Below are 27,652 nucleotides of genomic sequence, written 5' to 3'. Positions count from 1 at the left end.
TGGTTGAGCTGGGAGTGAACATGAAGCTAGGGTTAGGTTGAGCTGGGAGTGGACATGAAGCGAGGGTTAGGGTTGAGCTGGGAGTGGACATGAAGCTAGGGTTAAGGTTGAGCTGGGAGTGAACATGAAGCTAGGGTTAGGTTGGGGCTAGGGTTATGGTTGAGCTGGGAGTGAACATGAAGCTAGGGTTAGGTTGAGCTGGGAGTGGACATGAAGCGAGGGTTAGGGTTGAGCTGGGAGTGGACATGAAGCTAGGGTTAGGTTGGGGATAGGGTTAAGGTTGAGCTGGGAGTGGACATAGGGTTAAGGTTGAGCTGGGAGTGAACATGAAGCTAGGGTTAAGGTTGAGCTGGGAGTGGACATGAAGCTAGGGTTAAGGTTGAGCTGGGAGTGGACATGAAGCTAGGGTTAAGGTTGAGCTGGGAGTGAACATGAAGCTAGGGTTAGGTTGGGGCTAGGGTTAAGGTTGAGCTGGGAGTGGACATGAAGCTAGGGTTAAGGTTGAGCTGGGAGTGGACATGAAGCTAGGGTTAAGGTTGAGCTGGGAGTGAACATGAAGCTAGGGTTAAGGTTGAGCTGGGAGTGGACATAGGGTTAAGGTTGAGCTGGGAGTGAACATGAAGCTAGGGTTAAGGTTGAGCTGGGAGTGGACATGAAGCTAGGGTTAAGGTTGAGCTGGGAGTGGACATGAAGCTAGGGTTAAGGTTGAGCTGGGAGTGAACATGAAGCTAGGGTTAGGTTGGGGCTAGGGTTAAGGTTGAGCTGGGAGTGGACATGAAGCTAGGGTTAAGGTTGAGCTGGGAGTGGTCATGAAGCTAGGGTTAGGTTGGGGCTAGGGTTATGGTTGAGCTGGGAGTGAACATGAAGCTAGGGTTAGGTTGGGGCTAGGGTTATGGTTGAGCTGTGAGTGAACATGAAGCTAGGGTTAGGTTGAGCTGGGAGTGGACATGAAGCTAGGGTTAGGTTGAGCTGGGAGTGGACATGAAGCTAGGGTTAGGGTTGAACCGGGATGTGGACATGAAGCTAGGGTTAGGGTTGAGCTGAGAGTGGACATGAAGCTAGGGTTAGGTTGGGGCTAGGGTTATGGTTGAGCTGGGAGTGAACATGAAGCTAGGGTTAGGTTGAGCTGGGAGTGGACATGAAGCGAGGGTTAGGGTTGAGCTGGGAGTGGACATGAAGCTAGGGTTAGGTTGGGGCTAGGGTTAAGGTTGAGCTGGGAGTGGACATGAAGCTAGGGTTAAGGTTGAGCTGGGAGTGGACATAGGGTTAAGGTTGAGCTGGGAGTGAACATGAAGCTAGGGTTAAGGTTGAGCTGGGAGTGGACATGAAGCTAGGGTTAAGGTTGAGCTGGGAGTGGACATGAAGCTAGGGTTAAGGTTGAGCTGGGAGTGAACATGAAGCTAGGGTTAGGTTGGGGCTAGGGTTAAGGTTGAGCTGGGAGTGGACATGAAGCTAGGGTTAAGGTTGAGCTGGGAGTGGACATGAAGCTAGGGTTAAGGTTGAGCTGGGAGTGAACATGAAGCTAGGGTTAGGTTGAGCTGGGAGTGGTCATGAAGCTAGGGTTAGGTTGGGGCTAGGGTTATGGTTGAGCTGGGAGTGAACATGAAGCTAGGGTTAGGTTGGGGCTAGGGTTATGGTTGAGCTGGGAGTGAACATGAAGCTAGGGTTAGGTTGAGCTGGGAGTGGACATGAAGCTCGGGTTAGGTTGAGCTGGGAGTGGACATGAAGCTAGGGTTAGGGTTGAACCGGGATGTGGACATGAAGCTAGGGTTAGGGTTGAGCTGGGAGTGGACATGAAGCTAGGGTTAGGTTGGGGCTAGGGTTAGGGTTGAGCTGGGAGTGGACATGAAGCTAGGGTTAGGGTTGAGCTGGGAGTGGACATGAAGCTAGGGTTCAGGTTGAGCTGGGAGTGGACATGAAGCTAGGGTTAGGGTTGAACCGGGATGTGGACATGAAGCTAGGGTTAGGGTTGAGCTGGGAGTGGACATGAAGCTAGGGTTAGGTTGGGGCTAGGGTTAGGGTTGAGCTGGGAGTGGACATGAAGCTAGGGTTAGGGTTGAGCTGGGAGTGGACATGAAGCGAGGGTTAGAGCCTCAATCCTAGACATAACCCTAACCGTAATCAATTAACAATTAATTTGCCCCTCTCCCCACTACATGGCAGAAAGGTAGGTCTCACATGAAGACTGGTCTAGAGTTAATGTGTTTTAGAGTGACATTGGCAGAACAGCTGAGGCTAGAAGCAAAATGAATGTATGGTCTTGTTCAACAGACGCTTCCTGATGAACGCCAGCCTACCATGCAAAATTTACTCTTGACAGTGAAAACTTTGTCCCACCGAGATTAAGGCCTTTCTTCCATAGAAAATCATTACCTACAGCCCTCACATAACCATAATGCCCCCATGGCCTGCGATTGAGCTAGCTAACCGTCCTTGTACACATCCAATCGTGACCTTATAGGGATGCCCTATGTTGAGGCTCAGCTTCCTGTGGCAAAAGGAATCCTCAACATGGTCCTTCACTCTCCCTGCAGTTACACAAAAGCACGGTCTTCCATCCTCTGTAGAATGGTAAGTTCTGAATGTAAAGTCTTGAAACACAGGGCATCGTTAAAAAGTGTCCCACGGAGGCCGTACATTGAATTGCAGCTTCCTGCGACTAGAGGGAAGTACTTAATTGGGGATCATAGGGGTGGTTTCAACGGGTTAAAAAGGTTTAATCTTCCCAAATTGTACATATTTGTGATCAGGGGACCATCATGACACGGCATATGTAATTTGAAGTCAATCGACCCAAAATCATTTTTGACCTCCATTGGACACAATGGTCTTGCAGATCCAGAAACAAAGAGCCTTTTTATGAATTCTGGAATTAATTCTGAAGAGGATTTGTGTCACATTTTTTCAATTGACTTGAAAACTTGAAACTGTCTGCCAGCCTGCCTTTCTGTCTGTCTGTGTCTGTGAGAAAATGGAGGGGGATGAGAGAGAAAGAAGGGGGAGAGTGAGGGATGAGGAGAGAGGGGAAAGAGGGAGAGGGTGTAGGAGGGGGGAGAGAAAGCAGAAGGGGGAGAGAGAGAGTCAACATACAGCCAGAGGTGGGAGAGAGAAGGGATAGAGAGAGATGAGAGGAAGGGGAGGCAGGGAAAGGAGAGAGACAGAATGCAGGGGAGGAGGAAGAGAGAGAAGGGGAGAGTGAGGGATGAGGACAGAGGGGAAAGAGGGAGAGGGTGTAGGAGGGGGGAGAGAAAGCAGAAGGGGGAGAGAGAGAGTCAACATACAGCCAGAGGTGGGAGAGAGGAGGGATAGAGAGAGATGAGAGGAAGGGGAGGCAGAGAAAGGAGAGAGACAGAATGGAGGGGGAGGAGGATGAGAGAGAAGGGGAGAGAAAGAGGGAGAGAGGAGAATAAACAAGAAAATTGTCAACCCTGTGACACTTATCTTTCCCATTGATTGCAATGTATTGAGAAAAACATCATCAAAACATTACCTCTCTTCTTTTTCTTTTTTTTACGGGCCAGGATAAAGATTTCCTATGATATCATGTTGGGAGGAAAGAATGTGAAGTAGGAATGAGTGAATGAGGTAGAGAGAAGGAGAGAGATAAAGAGGGAAACAGACATTTCTGAGTCGTACCTTGTCAATGAACTGCTGGTTGAGTGTCTGGTACTGGAAGCTGGCAGTGTCTCTTAGAGCATCGCTGTACCTCTCTCCCTTCAGCAAGATACTCAGCTCAACCACCTGCTCCAACTGGGCCCGAGTAGGCCACTCCAACACTTCCATCTCTATGTCATTGGTGGGTTCTGTGGGAAGCTCCACCTCTGCCCCTTCTCTGATGACCTCTGGGGGTTAGGGAGAGAAAGGTTGGTGTTTTTAAGAAAGCAGCACTTTTCTTATAACACTGATGTCTGATTCAACTTAATCAAGCTCTTTATATTTAGTTAATTAGCCGACTCGGGTACATTGGTAATGGTCTGGAACAAAAGCCTGCACAAAGTTGTGGGACCCAGATCAGTATGTTCTTTAGACAAATCCTGGTAAGTGTACCTAGGGCTGTTGAGGTGACCATAATGCCGCCACACAGAGAGTCATGACCGCAGTGAAATTCCATGTGACTGTTCATGGTAATCTCCTCTTATGCACTCAGGACATGTGCTGGTATTAACCAACTCACTAATGAACATCAGGTCCTAATGGCCTGGTACTCAGGCCTCTATTGTCCTTCCATCAGGTCCTAATGGCCTGATACTCAGGGCTCTATTGTCAGTCCATCAGGTCCTAATGGCCTGGTACTCGGGGCTCTATTGTCCCTCCATCAGTTTCTAATGGCCTGATACTCAGCCCTATATTGTCTCTCCATCAGGTCCTAATGGCCTGGTACTCAGGGCTGTGTTGTCATTCCATCAGGTCCTAATGGCCTGGTACTCAGGTCTCTACTGTCCCTCCATCAGGTCCTAATGTCCTGGTACTCAGTTCTCTACTGTCCCTCCATCAGGTCCTAATGACCTGGTACTCAGCGATCTATTGTCTCTCCATCAGGTCCTAATGGCCTGGTACTCAGGGCTCTGTTGTCCTTCCATTAGGTCCTAATGGCCTGGTACTCGGGTATCTACTGTCCCTCCATCAGGTCCTAATGGCCTGGTACTCAGGGCTCTATTGTCCCTCCATCAGGTCCTAATGGCCTGGTACTCAGCGATCTATTGTCCCTCTATCAGGTCCTAATGGCCTGGTACTCGGGGCTCTATTATCCCTCCATCAGGTCCTAATGGTCTGGTACTCAGGGCTCTGTTGTCCCTCCATCAGGTCCTAATGGTCTGGTACTCAGGGCTCTGTTGTCCCTCCATCAGGTCCTAATGGTCTGGTACTCAGGGCTCTGTTGTCCCTCCATCAGGTCCTAATGGTCTGGTACTCAGGGCTCTGTTGTCCCTCCATCAGGTCCTAATGGTCTGGTACTCAGGGCTCTGTTGTCCTTCCATCAGGTCCTAATGGCCTGGTACTCAGGGCTCTGTTGTCCTTCCATCAGGTCCTAATGGTCTGGTACTCAGGGCTCTGTTGTCCCTCCATCAGGTCCTAATGGCCTGGTACTCAGGGCTCTGTTGTCCTTCCATCAGGTCCTAATGGCCTGGTACTCAGGGCTCTGTTGTCCTTCCATCAGGTCCTAATGGCCTGGTACTCAGGGCTCTGTTGTCCTTCCATCAGGTCCTAATGGCCTGGTACTCAGGGCTCTGTTGTCCTTCCATCAGGTCCTAATGGCCTGGTACTCAGGTCTCTACTGTCCCTCTAACAACTCTGACATCAATCTAAAATCACATCAAACACTTATCATCAAAACAGTATCATGCTTTTAAAACTCACCTCACTGTGATTGATCAATTTGAAGAAGTACTACAGGTTGAAACTGAGTGGAAAACATGGTCATTGTGGATGTTGTTTCAAAGCCAAACAATGAAATGGACGGCACTTTCTAAGGTGATGATTAATTAAAAATACCCATATGCATATTAGAGTTAATGCATCGGCACTGGCCTAAACAGTATACGAGCCCAATCCCCCCCCAAAAAGCTGAATTAAAATAATGATTGTGGCATTACACAATACATAGCCTACCCGAATTATTATTATTTTTTAAACTGATTTAAGATGTATTTGGTACAGAATTGGTTTAGCCTACAGTTCATTCGAAAATATTCAAATCCCTTGACTTTTTCCAAATTTTGATACGTTACATCCTTATTCTAAAATGGATTTTTTTTTTAAATGTCACCGAGTCAATTTACACACAACACCCTGTAATGACAAAGCAAAAACCTTTACATAAGTATTCAGACTTTTTACTCAGTACTTTGTTGAATCACCTTTGGAAGCGATTACAGCCTTAAGTCTTCCTGGGTATGACACGACAAGCTTGGCACACCTGTATTTGGGGTGTTCTCCCATTCTTCTCTGCAGATCCTCTCAAGCTCTGTCAGGTTGGATGGGGAGCGTCTCTGCACAGCTATTTTCAGGTCTCTCCAGAGATGTTCGATCCGGTTCAAGTTCGTGCTCCAGCTGGGCCACTCAAGGACATTCAGAGACTTGTCCCGAAGCCACTCCTGCGTTGTCTTGGCTGTGAGCTTAGGGTCGCTGTCCTGTTGGAATGTGAACCTTCTCCCCAGTCTGAGGTCCTGGGCGCTCTGGAACAGGTTTTCATCAAGGATCTCTCTGTACTTTGCGCCATTCATCTTTCCCTCGATCCTGACTAGTCTCTCAGTCCCTGTCACTGAAAAACATCCCCACAGCATGACGCTGCCACCACCATCCTTCACCGTAGGATGGTGCCAGGTTTCCTCCAGATGTGATGCTTGGCATTCAGGCCAAAGAGTTCAATCTTGTTTTCATCAGACCAGAGAATCTTGTTTCTCATGGTCTGAGTCCTTTGGTGCCTTTTGGCAAACTCCAAGCGGGCTGCCATGTGCCTTTTACTGAGGAGTGGCATCCATCTGGCCACTCCACCATAAAAGTCTGATTGGTGGGATGCTGCAGAGATGGTTGTCCTTCTGGAAGGTTCTCCCATCTTCACAGAGGAACTCTAGAGTTCTGTCAGAGTGACCGTCAGGTTCTTTGCTCCAACATGCACTGTCAACTGTGGGACCTTATATAGACAGGTGTGTGTCTCTCCAAATCATGTCCAATCAATTGAATTTACCACAGCTGGACTCCAGTCAAGTCTTTTTCATTATGAGGTAGTGAGTTTAGATTTATGAGGGAAAAATGTTGTATGTAATTATGTAATCAAATTTAGAATAATGCTGTAACGTCACAAAATGTGAAAAAAGTCAAGGGGTCTGAATACCTGCATACTCCAGAATGCACTGTATACTCCAAAATTGAGCAAATTCTAGTAATCGCCTTTGAGGGCATTTAAAAAATATTTTTATAATTAATCGGCTGACACATTACCTTTAGCTACAGAATATCTCACCAACATGTTTTCCATCTCCTCCCCTCTCTCTTTCATTCCATTCTCGAGCGCGCAGAGAGAGGGTCTGTCAACAGTTTCATTAAATATGTTTCTTGTGAAAACATGTTACTATCGATGAACAGGGTTGGAGAGCCCATGGCATACAGAGTACTGGGTAGCTGCAGGAACAGAGTTGGATAGCCCATGGCATACAGAGTACTGGGTAGCTGCAGGAACAGAGTTGGAGAGCCCATGGCATACAGAGTACTGGGTAGCTGCAGGAACAGAGTTGGATAGCCCATGGCATACAGAGTACTGGGTAGCTGCAGGAACAGGGTTGGAGAGCCCATGGCATACAGAGTACTGGGTAGCTGCAGGAACAGGGTTGGAGAGCCCATGACATACAGAGTACTGGGTAGCTGCAGGAACAGAGTTGGAGAGCCCATGACATACAGAGTACTGGATAGCTGCAGGAACAGGGTTGGAGAGCCCATGGCATACAGAGTACTGGGTAGCTGCAGGAACAGAGTTGGAGAGCCCATGGCATACAGAGTACTGGGTAGCTGCAGGAACAGAGTTGGAGAGCCCATGGCATACAGAGTACTGGGTAGCTGCAGGAACAGGGTTGGAGAGCCCATGGCATACAGAGTACTGGGTAGCTGCAGGAACAGAGTTGGAGAGCCCATGGCATACAGAGTACTGGGTAGCTGCAGGAACAGGTTTGGAGAGCCCATGGCATACAGAGTACTGGGTAGCTGCAGGAACAGAGTTTGAGAGCCCATGGCATACAGAGTACTGGGTAGCTGCAGGAACAGAGTTGGAGAGCCCATGGCATACAGAGTACTGGGTAGCTGCAAGAACAGAGTTGGATAGCCCATGGCATACAGAGTACTGGGTAGCTGCAGGAACAGAGTTGGAGAGCCCATGGCATACAGAGTACTGGGTAGCTGCAGGAACAGGGTTGGAGAGCCCATGGCATACAGAGTACTGGGTAGCTGCAGGAACAGAGTTGGATAGCCCATGGCATACAGAGTTTGGGCGGAATATCACCTGTTACGCAGCAAGAGGCTGCATGGTCCTCAAACAGTGGTTGATGCATGGAGTGAAATAACCACAGTAACCTACCCAGCATGATTGAAAAACAAACCAGCAGGAAAGTGGCCTCCAATCACTATTAGAGTGCATATGGACGACATGTCTTTTTACCCCTATTCCTGCCCCTGTTCCTGCCCCGGTTCCTGCCCCTGTTCCTGCCCCAGTTCCTGCCCCTGTTCCTGCCCCTGTTCCTGCCCCAGTTCCTGCCCCGGTTCCTGCCCCTGTTCCTGCCCCGGTTCCTGCCCCGGTTCCTGCCCCGGTCCCTGCCCCTGTTCCTGCCCCTGTTCCTGCCCCGGTTCCTGCCCCGGTTCCTGCCCCTGTTCCTGTTCCTGCCCCGGTTCCTGCCCCTGTTCCTGCCCCAGTTCCTGCCCATTTCATAACGGGCCATTCTAAATCAAAACAAATTGTACATATTAGTAAAGACAAGATTAAATTGAGAATAATCTGATGGGTGAAAATATGAGCACTTGATGAGAGAAGAGCTGTGCAGCCTGAGGAAAGGAACAGAGCACAAGCTTTTTTTGCGACTTTCTTAAAATCATCAACAGCCTATAGTCGCATCATGCAGCCCATATATGTTTTGATTTCTATGGTTCGTGTCATTCACAACTAAAGTTACCTAATAACTCTAAATGTATCTTATAGAACCTGTTTCAAATGATCACTTTTACCTCAACATAACCACTTCATATGTACACTCACTCTGTAATGGGAAAAATATCCTTTCTGTTATATTCAGCTAAGATGAATTATATTCTTCTTACTATAAAATCATATAAGATGAAATAATAGAATGGGACTTATAAGCATATCTTGTCTGCTAAATGAATACGCCTACATCCTATGGCACGGAGCATAGCCAGATAACATACAACTCATATGCTGTTCTTCTGAAATACATTTTCTTCATATCATAATGGTCCTTTAGACCTGACTAAAATGAATAATGGATTTATTGTGATGGTGTATATTAGATTAATATATTAGACTTTTGTATGCGGGTTGTATGCATGGAGGACTGGAGATGCTTGACGTGTTTATGCTAATTAAAAGTAAAATTACCATGAGACCGGCAGTCTTTTGCACGACAATTAACCAGCTGATGAAATTTCATGACTGCCACAGCACTATGTGCACCACAACACATCGATAGTCAGAGGCATTGCTTGGCTTGAGCCTGTAATGTGGGGCAAGAAATCAATAGCCAGAGGGGTTGGTGTGAGTGAACTGTGTGGATGCGCTGCTTACTAATGTGGATTAGACAGCCATAGTGGGCTATTACCGGTGTGAGCACGTCACAGAGCAGAGAGAAGGAGATGGAGAGAGAGAGAGGTAACAGAGAGAGAAAGGATGGAGGGATAAAGAAGTTATAAAAGGTGTGTGTGTGTGTATGACACTGACCTCCTTGAGCCTCCTGTTCTGTGGCTGGAGTTGAGGTGCTGTGGAAAAACAACAGTCACTCACAGTTGAGAGTTTTCCCTCAGAGATCCAATCAAATCAAATTATAATAGTTAAGAAGCACAAAACTATCTGGTGTTCTACTTGTAGTGGAGCCATAGAGGTAGATACTGTGTATCTGCAGCCATAGAGGTAGATACCATGTATCTGCAGCCATAGAGGTAGATACTGTGTACCTGCAGCCATAGAGGTAGATACTGTGTATCTGCAGCCATAGAGATAGATACTGTGTATCTGCAGCCATAGAGATAGATACTGTGTATCTGCAGCCATAGAGATAGATACTATGTATCTGCAGCCATAGAGGTAGATACTGTGTATCTGCAGCCATAGAGATAGATACTGTGTATCTGCAGCCATAGAGATAGATACTGTGTATCTGCAGCCATAGAGATAGATACTATGTATCTGCAGCCATAGAGATAGATACTGTGTATCTGCAGCCATAGAGATAGATACTGTGTATCTGCAGCCATAGAGATAGATACTATGTATCTGCAGCCATAGAGATAGATACTGTGTATCTGCAGCCATAGAGATAGATACTATGTATCTGCAGCCATAGAGATAGATACTGTGTATCTGCAGCCATAGAGATAGATACTATGTATCTGCAGCCATAGAGGTAAATACTGTGTACCTGCAGCCATAGAGGTAGACACTATGTATCTGCAGCCATAGAGGTAGATACTGTGTATCTGCAGCCATAGAGGTAGATACCATGTACCTGCAGCCATAGAGGTAGATACTATGTACCTGCAGCCATAGAGGTAGATACTGTGTACCTGCAGCCATAGAGGTAGATACTGTGTACCTGCAGCCATAGAGATATATACCATGTACCTGCAGCCATAGAGATATATACCATGTATCTGCAGCCATAGAGGTAGATACTATGTACCTGCAGCCATAGAGATATATACCATGTATCTGCAGCCATAGAGGTAGATACTGTGTACCTGCAGCCATAGAGATATATACCATGTATCTGCAGCCATAGAGGTAGATACTGTGTACCTGCAGCCATAGAGGTAGATACTGTGTACCTGCAGCCATAGAGGTAGATACTGTGTACCTGCAGCCATAGAGGTAGATACTGTGTACCTGCAGCCATAGAGGTAGATACTGTGTACCTGCAGCCATAGAGATAGATACTGTGTACCTGCAGCCATAGAGGTAGATACTGTGTACCTGCAGCCATAGAGGTAGATACTATGTACCTGCAGCCATAGAGGTAGATACTGTGTATCTGCAGCCATAGAGGTAGATAATATGTACCTGCAGCCATAGAGATAGATACTGTGTACCTGCAGCCATAGAGGTAGATACTGTGTATCTGCAGCCATAGAGGTAGATACTGTGTACCTGCAGCCATAGAGGTAGATACTGTGTATCTGCAGCCAGAGAGATAGATACTGTGTACCTGCAGCCATAGAGATAGATACTGTGTACCTGCAGCCATAGAGATAGATACTGTGTACCTGCAGCCATAGAGGTAGATACTGTGTACCTGCAGCCATAGAGATAGATACTGTGTACCTGCAGCCATAGAGGTAGATACTGTGTACCTGCAGCCATAGAGGTAGATACTATGTACCTGCAGCCATAGAGGTAGATACTGTGTATCTGCAGCCATAGAGGTAGATACTATGTACCTGCAGCCATAGAGATAGATACTGTGTACCTGCAGCCATAGAGGTAGATACTGTGTATCTGCAGCCATAGAGGTAGATACTGTGTACCTGCAGCCATAGAGGTAGATACTGTGTATCTGCAGCCAGAGAGATAGATACTGTGTACCTGCAGCCATATAGATAGATACTGTGTACCTGCAGCCATAGAGATAGATACTGTGTACCTGCAGCCATAGAGGTAGATACTGTGTACCTGCAGCCATAGAGATAGATACTGTGTACCTGCAGCCATAGAGGTAGATACTGTGTACCTACAGCCATAGAGATAGATACTGTGTACCTGCAGCCATAGAGATAGATACTGTGTACCTGCAGCCATAGAGATAGATACTGTGTACCTGCAGCCATAGAGATAGATACTGTGTATCTGCAGCCATAGAGGTAGATACTGTGTACCTGCAGCCAGAGAGGTAGATACCATGTATCTGCAGCCATAGAGATAGATACTGTGTACCTGCAGCCATAGAGGTAGATACCATGTACCTGCAGCCATAGAGGTAGATACCATGTACCTGCAGCCATAGAGATAGATACTATGTACCTGCAGCCATAGAGGTAGATACTGTGTACCTGCAGCCATAGAGGTAGATACTGTGTACCTGCAGCCATAGAGATAGATACCATGTACCTGCAGCCATAGAGGTAGATACCATGTATCTGCAGCCATAGAGATAGATACTGTGTACCTGCAGCCATAGAGGTAGATACCATGTACCTGCAGCCATAGAGGTAGATACTGTGTACCTGCAGCCATAGAGATAGATACTGTGTATCTGCAGCCAGAGAGGTAGATACTGTGTACCTGCAGCCATAGAGGTAGATACTGTGTATCTGCAGCCAGAGAGGTAGATACTATGTATCTGCAGCCATAGAGGTAGATACTATGTATCTGCAGCCATAGAGATAGATACTATGTATCTGCAGCCATAGAGATAGATACTGTGTACCTGCAGCCATAGAGGTAGATACTATGTATCTGCAGCCATAGAGATAGATACTGTGTACCTGCAGCCATAGAGGTAGACACTATGTATCTGCAGCCATAGAGGTAGATACTGTGTACCTGCAGCCATAGAGGTAGATACTGTGTATCTGCAGCCATAGAGATAGATACTGTGTATCTGCAGCCAGAGAGGTAGATACTGTGTACCTGCAGCCATAGAGGTAGATACTGTGTATCTGCAGCCAGAGAGGTAGATACTGTGTACCTGCAGCCATAGAGGTAGATACTGTGTATCTGCAGCCAGAGAGGTAGATACTATGTATCTGCAGCCATAGAGGTAGATACTATGTATCTGCAGCCATAGAGATAGATACTATGTATCTGCAGCCATAGAGATAGATACTGTGTACCTGCAGCCATAGAGGTAGATACTATGTATCTGCAGCCATAGAGATAGATACTGTGTACCTGCAGCCATAGAGGTAGACACTATGTATCTGCAGCCATAGAGGTAGATACTGTGTACCTGCAGCCATAGAGGTAGATACTGTGTATCTGCAGCCATAGAGATAGATACTGTGTATCTGCAGCCAGAGAGGTAGATACTGTGTACCTGCAGCCATAGAGGTAGATACTGTGTATCTGCAGCCATAGAGATAGATACTGTGTATCTGCAGCCAGAGAGGTAGATACTATGTACCTGCAGCCATAGAGGTAGATACTATGTACCTGCAGCCATAGAGGTAGATACTATGTATCTGCAGCCATAGAGGTAGATACTGTGTACCTGCAGCCATAGAGGTAGATACCATGTACCTGCAGCCATAGAGGTAGATACCATGTACCTGCAGCCATAGAGGTAGATACCATGTACCTGCAGCCATAGAGGTAGATACCATGTACCTGCAGCCATAGAGGTAGATACCATGTACCTGCAGCCATAGAGGTAGATACCATGTATCTGCAGCCATAGAGGTAGATACTGTGTATCTGCAGCCATAGAGGTAGATACTGTGTACCTGCAGCCATAGAGGTAGATACTGTGTATCTGCAGCCATAGAGGTAGATACCATGTACCTGCAGCCATAGAGATAGATACCGTGTATCTGCAGCCATAGAGATACAGTAGATACCGTTTATCTGTTTATACAATGTGCCAAGCTTTTAGCGTCATACCCAAGAAACTCGAGGGTGTAATCACTGCCAAAGGTGCTTCAACAAAGTACTGAGTAAAGGGTCTGAATTCTTATGTAAATGTGATATTTCCGTTTTTAATTTTGAATGCATTTGCAAACATGTCTAGAAACCGGTTTTTGCTTCGTCATTATGGGGTGTTGTGTGTAGATTGACGAGGATGATTGTTTTTTGGATCCATTTAAGTATAAGGTGGTAGCATAACAAAATGTGTAAAAAGTCAAGGGGTCTGAAAATGTTCCCAAATGAACTGTATGGCCACAGCAATGGGGGAGAGGATGAGGAGTAATATGGCCAGGTAAGTTTGAAGAACATTCAGAACTTTACCTGCACATATGTAGCCATGAGTTGTTGGGCTCACTACAGTTGGTGGAGCAGGAGTAGAGAGAGCAGCAATGGGGGAAAGAATGACACATGTAAGACAAGGGTAATGCACAGTGAATACGCTCCAAGAAATGTTACAATGGCAATGAAAGTAACTAGGACAGGATGACATACTTTACCTTGTTGACCCTGTCAGCCACATTCTCTGAAATGGCAAAGATGGAAGATAGAAATTATACAACAGCAAGTAACGGTTGAAGCGTGAATATAGTAGTTACACACACACATACAAAATAACAGCTGAAAGCCATCACTGTTTGGATGAATAACGATGTGGAAGTTGCAGACATACAGTACCAGTCAAACGTTTGGACACACCTACTCAATGCAGTCATGACACACACCTCATGTTTATATGGCTGTTTATATGGCTGAGGACTGTAGCATATCCAGAGCCTTCAGAAAGTATTCATTCCCCTTGACTTATTCCACATTTGACTATTTTCTACATTGTAGAATAATAATGAACACATCAAAACTATGGAATAACACACATGGAATCATGAAACTAAAAGTGTTAAGCAAATCAAAATATATTTTAGACTCTTTAAAGTAGCCACCCTTTGCCTTGATGACAGCTTTACACACTCTTGTCATTCTCTCAACCAGCTTCACCTGAAATGCTTTTCCAACAGTCTTAAAGGAGTTCCCTTATGATGAGCACTTGTTGGCTGCTTTTCCTTCTTTCTGCCGTCCAACTCATCCCAAACCATCTTAAAAATTGGGTTGAGGTCGGTGATTGTAGAGGCCAGGTCATCTGATGCAGTACTCCATCACTCTCCTTCTTGGTCAAATAGCCCTTACACAACCTGGAGGTGTGTTGGGTCATTGTCCTGTTGAAAAATAAATGATAGTCCTAATAAGCGCTAACCAGATGGGATGGCGTGTGCCAGAATGCTGTGGTAGACATGCTGGTAAAGTGTCCCTTGAATTCTAAATAGATCACAGACAGTGTCACCAGCAAAGCATCCCCACACCATCACACCTCCTCCATGCTTCATGGTGGGAACGACACACATGTGGAGATCATCCATTCACCTACTCTGTGTCTCACAAAGACACGGCGGTTTGAACCAAAAATCTCAAATGTGGACTCATTAGACCAAAGAACAGATTTCCACCAGTCTAATGTCCATTGCTCGTATTTCTTGGCACAAGCAAGTTTCTTCTTCTTATTGGTCCTTTAGTAGTGGTTTCTATGCAGCAATTCGACCATGAAGGCCTGATTCAAGCAGTCTCCTCTGAACAGTTGATGTTGAGATGTCTCTGCTACTTGAACTCTGTGAAGCATTTATTTGGGCTGCAGTTTCTAAGGCTGGTAACTCTAATTAACTTATCTTCTGCAGCAGCGGTAACTCTGGGTCTTCCATTCCTGTGGGGGTCCTCATGAGAGCCAGTTTCATCGCAGCGCTTGATGCTTTTTGTGACAGCATTTGAAGAAACTTTCAAAGTACTTCAAATTTTCCGAATTGACTGACCTTCATGTCTTTAAGTAATAATGGACTGTAGTTTCTCTTTGCTCATTTGAGCTGTTCTTGCCATAATAAGGACTTGGTCTTTTACCAAATAGGGAAAAATATATATTCTGTATACCAACCCTGCCTTGTCACAACACAACTGATTGGCTCAAATGCATTAAGAAGGAAATACATTCCATAAATTAACTTTTAACAAGGCACACCTGTTAATTGAAATGCATTCCAGGTGACCACCTCATGAGGCTGGTTGAGAGAATGCCAAGAATGTGCAATGCTGTCATCAAGGCAAAGGGTGGCTACTTTGAAGAATCTAAAATATGTTTTGACATGGTTACTACATGTTTCCATGTGGGTTATTTCATAGTTTTGGTGTGTTCACTATTATTCTACGGTGTAGAAAATAGTAAAAATAAAGAAAAACCCTTGAATGAGTTAGTGTGTCCAAACTTTTGACTGGTACTGTACATGATGATGGTAATTTCATGGAGACTGGAGAGACTCACACTCTCAACCAGGGCCAGGTGCTCCTTTGATTGGCTAAAGTTTTTGCCCATCGCCAGAGCAGTGGCTGTGCCGTCCAGGCATTGGCTCATCCAGGTCTGGTACTCTTCCTGGTTTGGGAGGCGGTCCCAGAAGATCTTGAAGGCCTCCCACACCGTCTCCTGACACACTGAACACACACGCCACACACAGGTCACATATTGGCGAAAGAACCCATTCTTTCTGTCTCTGAGGATTACAAGGGGCATTGATGAAAACTGCAGTACGCAGGCTGTGGCTGTCTAATTCTAGAGCTGTGACCCCTGAGGTAAATCTTAGCTGGCATATTAGCTCATGTGTCGATCACAGTGTGACTATAAGTGTTACAGTACATACCCCCCACCAGGTCAGAGTTAACTGATTCCATGTTTAGCCCTGCCACAGCAGGGTTGTGGTTAAGCAGACTTGCTGTGTGCCTATCTGCCTGACCTCAGTATCACTCTCCACTGTCATGCCAATGCCAAACCAGTGATGTAACCCTTCTCCATAAATCAGCTTACAAGTCACCAACCCAATGACCTGCAGCTACCTACCCAACCCTTACTGCTTTTCCTCTACATCTACACTCTTAAGAAAAAGGGTTCCAAAAGGGTTCTTCGTGTCCCCATAGGATAACCAATTTTTTTACTTCCAGGTAGAACCCTTTTGGGTGCCATGTAGAACCCTCTATGGAAATCGTTTTACATGGAACCCAAAGAGGTTCTACCTGAAAGCAAAACATTGGTTATCCTATGGGGACAGCCAAAAACCCTTTTAGCTTCTAGATAGCACTTTTTTTCTAAGAATGTACTGTCTCATCCCTGGACCCAAAGTATTTCCCCAATCCCCATATCATCAAGCTTCTCCTGGGTTAATACAGTTAAAGATGAGTTCATACAGCAAAGTATCTGCCCCAACCCATAATGCTGTCCCAACTATTCTCTTCCCAATTCAGCTCATCTACATGGGAGGGGCCGTGCACCGATATAATATTGCAGTATATTTCCTCAATCACTGTGCTTACCTCACCTACCTGCATCTATACTCTTACATTCACCAACCACAGCCCCCATCTACAGAGCAACAGGGTGGGATTTGTTCCAGTCCAGCTGGAGGAAGGTCTTGATGAGCAGATGTTGAATTGAATCAGGTCTGTTAGTAAGTGCTGGGCTGAAACTAAAGTTTTGGTTGCCAAATTGGACCAATCTCTTGAAAGTCATTAGTTAATTTATTTACTGTACAAAGAAAACATCCTGGAATAGCTTGGTAGCACTTTATAATAACAGCACGTTATAAAGCATTCATAATGGATTTGTAAATCATTTATTCATCGGTGCTCCATTCAAATAAAATCTAATGAATTCAAGTTTTATTGGTCACATACACATGTCTAGCTGATGTTATTGTTGGTGTAGAGAAATGCTTGTGTTCCTAGCTCCAACAGTGCAGGAATATCTAACCATTCACAACAATACACACAAATCTAAAAGTAAAATAATGGAATTAAGAATATGTCAATATTAGGGAGAGCAACGTCAGAACGGCATTGATGTTTATTATACATCCTTATAAACCATTTACTTGTCACATCCTGACCATAGAGAGTCCTTATTTTCTTTGGTAGAATAGGTCAGGGCGTGACGGGGGGTTAGTCTAGTTTATTATTTATATGTGGGGTTCTAGGTTTGTTTTTCTATGTTGGTGATTGTGTATGATTCCCAATTAGAGGCAGCTGGTAATCGTTGTCTCTAATTGGGGATCATATTTAAGTAGCTGTTTATGCCACCTGTGTTTGTGGTATATTGTTTTGAGTTAGTGCACATAGCATCTCTGTAGTCACGGTTCATTGTTAGTTTATTGTTTGTTTCTTTTTGTCTTTGCTAAGTTTCACTTTATCATTAAATTATGTGGAACTCAACATCCGCTGCGACTCGGTCCGATATTAATTCTAACGAACGTGACATTACTACTAATCATTAGTTAAGTATTTTGTGGGCTGTATTGAGTGGCCAGTGTAATTTCTCACAAAAAGATGGACACGTCATGAGTAGACATTCCAACAAAACCAGATGCTCCTTAAGGTCTCAAAATATTCTAGAACATATCAATGGTAAAACAATAAGCACACAACACAGGACGTTAAAGGAAATATATCCAACATTTTATTCACACAAACGGTTGTGAAACAACTGTTGCAAGGACTTGAGGTAGAGTTGCAACATTAATGTTTTGCTAAAGTTGGCAACCTCGCAACCGTGAACTAATCATTCAACAGGGAGATGTAGCCTACACACAACAGCTGGCTGAGCCGGATCCTTTTTGTTATTTCATTACTACAAATATGGTGATTGAGGTATACATGTTTGATGTACGGTTTGCAGGTAGAAATGTTACATACTGTATACAACATTTAAATCTTCCAGTGCTTCAGTCTTTTAACCGCAGACAAATAGCAACAACAAAATGACACCGCGGTGCAAGAGCAGCAACACAGATGAATGAATAACAGCGCACACGGGAAAATACAGCTTCTGTTGTGATCAAAGCAAAAATAGCTTATATGAAAGTAAGAGAGTAAACATTGTTTCTAGTTGAGGTTAGTTACAAGTCAAGTGTTTGGCTTTGCATCCTTCAAAAGATTGACTAGTGACTGAAGTGACCTCTGAGGAAGAGCCTGGCCAATCAGATCAATTAGACAACACAACTGAAAAATGTACATTTTCCAAATGAGAGGCTTGCATGAACTATTCTGTATGCATGCTAAGCATTGGACAACTGATGAATTGGAGCTTCATGTCAAATATTGTAACGGCTCTCGTTTGTTGAATGAAGAGTGGACCAAGACGCAGCGTGGAAATGTTCATGATTTTAATATTTAAAAAAACACTCAAACAAAATAACAAACGTGAAAGCGAACAGTTCTGTCAGGCAAAAACCACTAAACAGAAAACAAGATCCCACAAAACCCAAAAGGAAAAATAACAACTTATATATGATCCCGAATCAGAGACAAAGATAGACAGCTGCCTCTGATTGGGAACCCCACTCGGCCAAAAACAAAGAAATAGAAAACATAGACTTTCCCACCTGAGTCACACCCTGACCTAACCAAACATAGAGAATAATAAGGATCTCTAAGGTCAGGGCATGACAAATATAATGTTCATTAGTATCACATGGAATTATTGTCCTAAAATGAAAAGTCATGTAATAGTTATCATTTTTTCCATAGCATCTCATCTCTATAGTAGGTCGTTGGCGAGTATTTTTCGTCAGTTATTGTTGACAAGATTAACACTGCCATGTCAGCTAAAGCTTTTTAAATTGGTAAAGTACTCTAGTAAACTAACTTGTAGTGATCATAGTTGAATTACCAACCGGGCACGCTCCCCAACTAAATGTATCTTGGGGCCCACAAAAGGCTAGGCCCTAAGACAATGATGCCCTAAGGCCCTAAGACAATGATGCCCTAAGGCCCTAAGACAATGCCTCCATCCGCTGCTACCAAGAAACGCTTATGTTAGCATTTTTTAAAAAAGAAGGTATTTTACTCAGCATACTCAGTGTGTCTGAAGTGTGTCATATCACACTACTACAACAGTGGGACTGTTTTGGAATAAAAGTTTCAATATATTTTGTGTGCTTATTGTTTAACCATCGATATCTTCTAAGGGCCATTTTGAGCATCAGGTACTGCTGGAATGTCTACCAATGGCATGTCCATCTTTTTGTGAGAAATTACATTGGTCACTCAAAACATTTACAAAATATTTATAATGTGTAAATAGCCAACACAATTTTTTTTAAACTAATGATTATTAAATGATGTAAACCATATGCCATGGCCATCTCCGTTACCAGAGCTTAACCCAATTGAACACTTACAGGAGATTCTGGAGTGACATCTGAGACGTTTTCCACCACCATTAACAAATCTCCAAATGATGGAATTAAGGACCTACAGATAACTACCAAAATAAAGGAAACGGCAACATAACGTGTCATAATAAGGCATTGAGCCAGAACAGCTTCAATGCACCTTGGAATAGATTCTACAAGCGTCTGGAACTCTACTGGAGGGATGTGACACCATTCTTCCAACAGAAATGACATCATTTAGAGTTTTGTTAATGGTGGTGGAAAACGCTGTCTCAGGCGTCGCTCCAGAATCTCCTGTAAGTGTTCTGGTAACGGAGACGGCCGTGGCATATGGTTTACATCATTTTCATGCTCATCAAACTATTCAGTAACTACACGTGCCCTGTGGATGGGGCATTGTCCTGCTATGGGGGTATAGCCATGGTAGCCAAATTAATAGCCTGCCCAGCATTTTTATACATGACCCTAAGAATGATGGGATGTTAATCGCTTAATTAACTCAGGAACCACACCCGTGTGGATGCGCCTGCTTTCAATATACTTTGTATCCCTCATTTACTGTTTCCATTATTTTGGCAGTTACTTGTATATTAAACATTTTGTGAATGATCTTATGAATCGTTATTAAATACTTTAAAAGTTGTTTATAAATGTGTGAATAACTAGGTTACCAACATTTACAATTATGGGAGTAATTAATGAATAAATGGTTTACTAATCCTTTATAAATGCTTTATTATGTGGAGTTGTAAAGTGCTACCAATAACTTTACTATTCATCGCAAGACAATGCCGGGAGACTCCAGAGTTCGCCAAAAAGCCAAGGATGGAATGTTAGCAACCCTCTAACTTAGTCCAGCCAGGTCAGTGTCTCAGTAACCCACAAGACTGGAATCCCATACAGAGCTATCCTGCACACTGACGACTGATTAGTCCCACTACAGGCCCTACAGACCCACTCACTCCACCATCTCAAAACCCTAAGCCTCTCTCTCTCTCTCACCTTGAGTGGCTGGACATATGTTGTGAGAGTTGACTTTTAACCCGCCTGCTCACGCCCAACATCCTTCTGAGTCAGGAATGTCTCTCCCTCCCCCTCTGTGTAGGTGCTGCTACCTGGCTCAAGTCTCTAAAATGGGCTGATCCTCACATACAGTGCGACCTACAGTGTGACATACTTATTGTCAGGAAATTCATCTAAAGTAGAGCAGATGTTGCCTGCAAATTGGATGTTGGATAGGGAAAATACTTTAGGTTGAGACCCAAATCGCAATGCTGTGATAACACACACACACCTCATGTTTTTAGGGCTGTAGACTATAGCATATACAGTGCCTTCATAAAATATTCATACCTATTCCACATTTTGTTGTGTTACAGCCTGAATCTCAAATATAAAATATATTTTGATTGGTTTAATACTATTTTGATTGCTACATAATTCCATATGTGCTATTTCATAGTTTTGATGTCTTCACTATTATTCTACAATGTAGAATAATAGTCAAAAAAATAAACTGCAATGAGTAGGTGTGTCCAAACTTTTGCCTGGTACTTTAAGAATTCACACCCTTGAGTCAATACATGTTAGAATCACGTTTGGCAACGATTACATCTGTGAGTATTTCTGGGTAAGTCTCTAAGAGTTTTGCACACCTGGACTCTACAATAATTGCACATTATTCTGTAAAAAAATATTCAAGCTCTGACAAGTTGGTTATTGATCGTTGCTAGACAGCCATTTTCATGTCTTGCCATAGATTTTCAAGCTGATTTAAGTCAAACTGTAGCTAGACCACTCAGGAACATTCAATGTCATTTTGGTGAGCAATTCCAGTGTATATTTGGACTTGTGTTTTAGGTTATTGTCCTGCTGAAAGGTGAATTTGTCTCCCAGTGTCTGTTGGTATGCAGACTGAACCAGGCTATCCTGTAGGATTTTGCCTGTGCTTAGCTCTATTCCATTTATTTTAATTTTAAAATAACTCCCTAGTCCAAGCCGATGACAAGCATACCCATAACATGATGCAGCCACCACCATGCTTGAAAATATGAAGAGTGGTACTCAGTGATGTGTTTTGTTGGATTTGCCTTAAACATAACACTTTGTATTCAGGACATACAGTTATTTTACTCCTGAATCACAATTTTACTTCAGCGCCTAATTGCAAACAGGATGCATGTTTTGTAATATTCTGTACAGGCTTCCTTCTTTTCACTCTGTCATTTAGGTTAGTATTGTGGAGTAACAATGTTGTTGATCCATCCCCAGTTTTCTCCTATCACAGCCATTAAACTCTGTTTTAAAGTCACCATTGGGCTCATGTTGTAATCCCTGAGCGGTTTCCTTCCTCTTCGGCAACTGAGTTAGGAAGGACGCCTGTATCTTTGTAGTGACTGGGTATATGGTTACACCATCCAAAGTGTAATTAATAACTTCACCATGATCAAAGGGATATTTCATCCCTGCTTTTTATTTCTACCCATCTACCAATAGGTGCCCTTCTTTGCGAGGCATTGGAAACCGTCCTTGGTCTTTGTGGTTGAATCTGTGTTTGAAATGTACTGCTTGAATGAGGGACCTTACAGATAATTGTATGTGTGGGGTACAGAGATGAGGTAGTCATTAAAAAATGATGTTAAACACTATTATTGCACACAGAGTGAGTCCATTCAACTTATTATGTGACTTGTTAAGCAAATTTGTACTCCTGAACTTATTTAGGCTTGCCATAACAAAGGGGTTGAATACTTATTGACACAAGACATTTTAACTTTTAATTTGAAAACAATTTGTTAAAATGTATAAAAACATAATTCCACTTTGACATTATGGGGTATTGTGTGTAGGCCAGTGACACAAAATCTCAATTTAATCCATTTTAAATGCAGGCTGTTTACACAAAAAAATTGAAAAGTCAAGGGGTGTGAATAATTTCTGAAGCCACTGTAGGCCTTCTCTATGGTCTGGGTAGGGGTTCACACGCGCAGACTTGCCACCTCAGATTTGGGGAGGGCCACTTCTTCCTCCATCATTATACATACAGGTGAGTGGTGGTGGTCTTACCTCGCAGGTGAAAGTAGCTGAGGTGATTTGAAATGGATTGTTGCACGCTCTCTTCAGCACAAAGTTTGACCCCGCTGGGGAAAAGCACGTTGCGCTTCTGCCGGAGGATAGCGCCATGGTCCTTGTGTGAGACCTTGAGGAGAGGTGAATGAACTATGCTTTGAGGAACCGATAGAATAGGTGATATTCTAACTGTTTTGTAATATAGATCCTGTCCGTCAGGAAGAAGAGGTCCTTCCCCAGATGCAGCGTCTGTGATAAAATGATAAAATGCATTAGACAACAAATCCATCTTAATTGCGAAAGTGTAGCTTGACTGTTTGTTAGGCCTGCATACATACCTGTTCTTACTCCCAAGAGTTCAAACGCTAAGATGAACGAAAGTGTACACAAAAGGCATTTCAATGAAGAGTCCGACATCTTAAATCCGTAGTGGTTTTAACTCCGAAGGGTTGAAAAGGGGTCACGTTGACATGACAGGTACTTCCTTTGAAATCGTACAACAATGTTAGGCCCTCCTTATGAGTTTGCATAGTTCAGAATCCAGAAAATGTATATGTTTTTTTAACCAGTCATTCTGAAGTGATTCTCTCCTCCTTGCTTATGTCGGCTGAGGAAGGTGTGTTCCATGGTGCTACCGAACAGCTCCAGGTCAGGGCTCAGGCTCAGCTAGGCAGATGGCCCATTGAGAGAGATTTTGTTCTCTAATCTTGTTTGCTAAGCCCTTTATAGCAGCTTGTCAAGAAGATACTGGTGTAATACTGGAAAGGGTGCTTAGTGCGAGGGAAACGTGGAAGGAGAGAGAGGGGAAAGGGGGGAAGGGTGAAGAGGCCACCCGCAGAGAGATATGGCTTTAAGTGCAAAGATAGGCTCCTCCATTAATGAAGACAGGTAGCAGACAATCCTGGTCAAAACTAACCTCATCTCAAGGCTGGGGCTGGCTGAGGCCTATTTTTTCAGACTTTCATTAGAACTAATGGATAGCCTACATCACCAGTGGTTCAATTAAGAATCATCTTGCGGACTAAATCTGGGGGTAATGTTAATTCAGGTGTATGATCCACCTTGTCCACCTTTCAGCTGGACAATAACCTAAAGGAACCAGTCGCTCAGCACTGTTTTTATCCCTCATATAGCCTATAGGGTCAGGCGTTCTTCTTGACCATGTGACCTAGACCAGGAAACTGAGCTCAACCATGGGAGAATCTCAATTGCATACTCCTCGCATCCTCTCTCCTTGCCACCTCCTCAAAACCCATTGGAGGAGAAGGTCAGAGGGAAGGGACCTCTGGTTCTCATCCGATGGGTTTTGAGGAGACGAGGAGAGGAGTATGCAATTGAGATCTTGCCCATAATGCCATAGCCAGATCTGTTTGTGCTTTAGCCAGCCCCTTGATCATTCATTCATTCATGTTGTGTCAACGAGACTGGTCCAGTAAAGTTGGTTCACTGCACAATGAAATTGGAGAAGCATTTATAAAAACATATGTAATAGCCTCTATCGTAATCGCTCCTCTTTCACCCCAGCTGCCAAAATAACCCTGAATCAGATGACCATCCTACCCATGCCAGATTACGGAAATGTACATTTATAGATCGGCAGGTAAGGGTGCTCTCGAGCGGCTAGATGTTCTTTACCATTCGGCCATCAGATTTGCCACTAATGCTCCTTATAGGACACATCACTGCACTCTATAGTCCTCTGTAAACTGTATACCCGTCGCAAGACCCACTGGTTGATGCTTATTTATAAAACCCTCTTAGGCCTCACACCCCCCTATCTGAGATATCTTCTACATACAACACCCGTTCTGCCAGTCACATTCTGTTAAAGGTCCCCAAAGCACACACATCCCTGGGTCGCTCTTCTTTTCAGTTTCCTGCAGCTAGCGACTGGAACGAGCTGCAACAAACACTCAAACTGGACAGTTTTATCTCCATCTCTTCATTCAAAGACCCAGTCATGGACACTCTTACTGACAATTGTCGTTGCTTCGTGTTATGTATTGTTGTCTCTACCTTCTTGGCCTTTGTGCTGTTGTCAGTGCCCAATCATGTTTGTTTTGTGCTGCTACCATGTTGTGCTGCTGCCATGTTGTCATGTTTTGCTGCCATGCTATGTTGTTGTCTTAGGTCTTTATGTAGTGTTGAGGTGTCTCTCTTGTTGTGATGTGTGTTTTGTCCTATATTATTTTATCCCAACCCCCGAAGGAGGCCTTTTGCCTTCTGGTAGGCCATCATTGTAAATAACAATGTGTTCTTAACTGACTTGCCTAGTTAAATAAAAATCATCAGGGCAAAATAGGTGCTGTCTGAATTTAGGGAGCCTCACCTCAGATAACGTCAAGCAATTCAGGTCCCAGTATTACCATATATGTTATAAATACACAACCTGGGTACACACACACAGAAATTAGAAATTAGATTAGCATCGCACTGTCAACCTTTGACCCATAGATGCCATGGCTTCATGCTATACATGAAGTGCATTTGGAAAGTATTCAGACACCTTGACTTTTTCCACATTGTTACGTTACAGCCTTCTTCTAAAATGAATGAAAAAAAAAACATCCTCATCAATCTACACACAATACTGTGTGTACCGGCAGGATAGAAGAGCGACGTCTGGTAAGACAAGGGGTAGAGGACTATGTATTTTTGTAAATAACAGCTGGTGCACGATATCCAAGGAAGTCTCGAGCTATTGCTCGGCAGAGGTAGAGTATCTCAAAATCAAATCAAATCAAATTCATTTATATAGCCCTTCGTACATCAGCTGATGTCTCAAAGTGCTGTACAGAAACCCAGCCTAAAACCTCAAACAGCAAGCAATGCAGGTGTAGAAGCACGGTGGCTAGGAAAAACTCCCTAGAAAGGCCAAAACCTAGGAAGAAACCTAGAGAGGAACCAGGCTATGTGGGGTGGCCAGTCCTCTTCTGGCTGTGCCGGGTGGAGATTATAACAGAACATGGCCAAGATGTTCAAACCTTCATGAATGACCAGCATGGTCAAATAATAATAATCACAGTAGTTGTCGAGGGTGCAGCAAGTCAGCACCTCAGGAGTAAATGTCAGTTGGCTTTTCATAGAGATACTCTCAATGATTGGCTACCACTCCTGCGGTCTGGGACGGGTAGCACTCCAGCAAGGAGTCATCATGCCAGGTAGTCCTGGGACATGGTCCTAGGGCTCAGGTCCTCCGAGAGAGAGAAAAAAAGAGAGAATTAGAGAGCATACTTAAATTCACACAGGACACCGGATAAGACAGGAGAAATACTCCAGATATAACAGACTGACCCTAGCCCCCAACACATAAACTACCGCAGCATAAAAACTGGAGGCTGAGACAGGAGGGGTCTGGAGAGACTGTGGCCCCATCCGATGATACCCCGGACAGGACCAAACAGGCAGGATATAACCCCACCCACCTTGTCAAAGCACAGCCCCCACACCACAAGAGGGATATCTTCAACCATCAACTTACCATCTTGAGACAAGCCCACAAAGATCTCCGCCACGGCACAACCCAAGGGGGAGCGCCAACCCAGACAGGAAGATCACATCAGTGACTCAACCCACTCAAGTGACGCACCCCTCCTAGGGACGGCATGGAAGAGCACCAGTAAGCCAGTGACTCAGCCCCTGTAATAGGGTTAGAGGCAGAGAATCCCAGTGGAGAGAGGGGAACCGGCCAGGCAGAGACAGCAAGGGCGGTTCAGGGTTACAAGGGGCACTGCAATTTAAAACTAGATTTCGCAGTTTTTTAAATTATATGTCTACACTATTAAATTTGGAAGATTATGATAATACACTTTTTGTGGAAGAACTATTTGAAAAAATGGCTGGAATTTCAGCCTGGTCAGGTGGGATGGAATTTTTGGACCAGATCATGATGTCACAATCTGATCTGATCATAATAGACCAATGACCGTTGATCTGGGTAAGGGGGTAGGCTCTAGTCCATCAGCCAATCATGGCTGTGTATATAAATATCTTCAAATTTGTTTCCTAAAGCCCACAGGATCAGACTAGGCATTTTGGACAAAAGTTTTAAAAAATACAGGGGGGCTTTAACAGTTACATAACAGAAAATGTAGGTCAATGACCCTCAATTCAGCTTAATAATGGGAAAGGGATACCTGCACAACTGAATGCATTCAACCGAAATGTGAATTAATTAATCAACATTATCAGCACCCAGGGAGCAGTTCTTGTTGGGGCTTAACTACCTTGGGGATTCAAACTAGCGACCTTTTGGTTACTGGCCCAATACTCTTAACCGCTAGGCTACCTGCTGCCCAGTGGGTGGACAGGCAAATTAACTTCAGCTAATCAACTTACTGTAGCACTTACTGTTGCACGCAACCACTCTGTTGTACAACAGTAACCTACTAGGCCATCACCTGTGTAACGTATATAGAAAACTTTGGTTTTGGGGAGGATTTATTCACCATAGATAAGCTCGTTGGTTGCAATGCAATTGTTTTGGAACTTCCATTGCCAACTTGGCAGCAATTCCATCTAGCCAATCAGAGAGCAAAGTGGAGATATTTTATATTGCTACCCATCTGATCTTATCAGGTCACCTCAGGGGCCTAAATATTCTCAGATTGTGTCCCAGGCTGTGGGCCAAACAATTAGCTAGAGCCAGGACCATTGTGCATGGAGTGGTGACTCACCCTGTAATGCCCTGCATAGCCCCACTCACTCTGTAATGCCCTGCATAGCCCCACTCACTCCGTAATGCCCTGCATAGCCCCACTCACTCTGTAATGCCCTGCATAGCCCCACTCACCCTGTAATGCCCTGCATAGCCCCACTCACCCTGTAATGTCCTGCATAGCCCCACTCACTCTGTAATGCCCCTGCCCCACATAATGCCCCATAGCCCTCACTCTGTAATGCCCTGCATAGCCCCACTCACTCTGTAATGCCCTGCATAGCCCCACTCACTCTGTAATGCCCTGCATAGCCCCACCCTGTAACTCAGCCCCACTCACTC

At 44.3% G+C, this 27,652-nt stretch overlaps 1 protein-coding gene across 1 annotated transcript in view; it reads right to left on the bottom strand.

Annotated features, from left to right (window-relative positions):
• LOC115116665 (interphotoreceptor matrix proteoglycan 2-like) overlaps positions 1 to 27,434 on the bottom strand; it is a 94,472-nt gene extending 67,038 nt beyond the window's left edge. Inside the window, exons 1-7 of the mRNA XM_065015072.1 lie at positions 22,992 to 27,434; positions 22,651 to 22,902; positions 15,690 to 15,856; positions 13,828 to 13,853; positions 13,652 to 13,684; positions 9,437 to 9,474; positions 3,637 to 3,842 (exon numbers count right to left, since the gene is read on the bottom strand). Of these exons, the coding sequence (XP_064871144.1) occupies positions 3,637 to 3,842; positions 9,437 to 9,474; positions 13,652 to 13,684; positions 13,828 to 13,853; positions 15,690 to 15,856; positions 22,651 to 22,902; positions 22,992 to 23,070 (801 nt within the window). The 5' untranslated portion in view covers positions 23,071 to 27,434. The remainder of the gene's footprint in view (positions 1 to 3,636; positions 3,843 to 9,436; positions 9,475 to 13,651; positions 13,685 to 13,827; positions 13,854 to 15,689; positions 15,857 to 22,650; positions 22,903 to 22,991) is intronic.
• Between the last annotated feature and the right edge of the window lie 218 nt (positions 27,435 to 27,652).

This window comes from Oncorhynchus nerka, linkage group LG3, assembly GCF_034236695.1.
Source record: "Oncorhynchus nerka isolate Pitt River linkage group LG3, Oner_Uvic_2.0, whole genome shotgun sequence".
Taxonomy (NCBI): Eukaryota; Metazoa; Chordata; class Actinopteri; order Salmoniformes; family Salmonidae; genus Oncorhynchus; species Oncorhynchus nerka.
The sequence above is the reverse complement of the archived record's forward strand: the minus strand, read 5'-3'. Positions and strand labels throughout refer to the sequence as shown.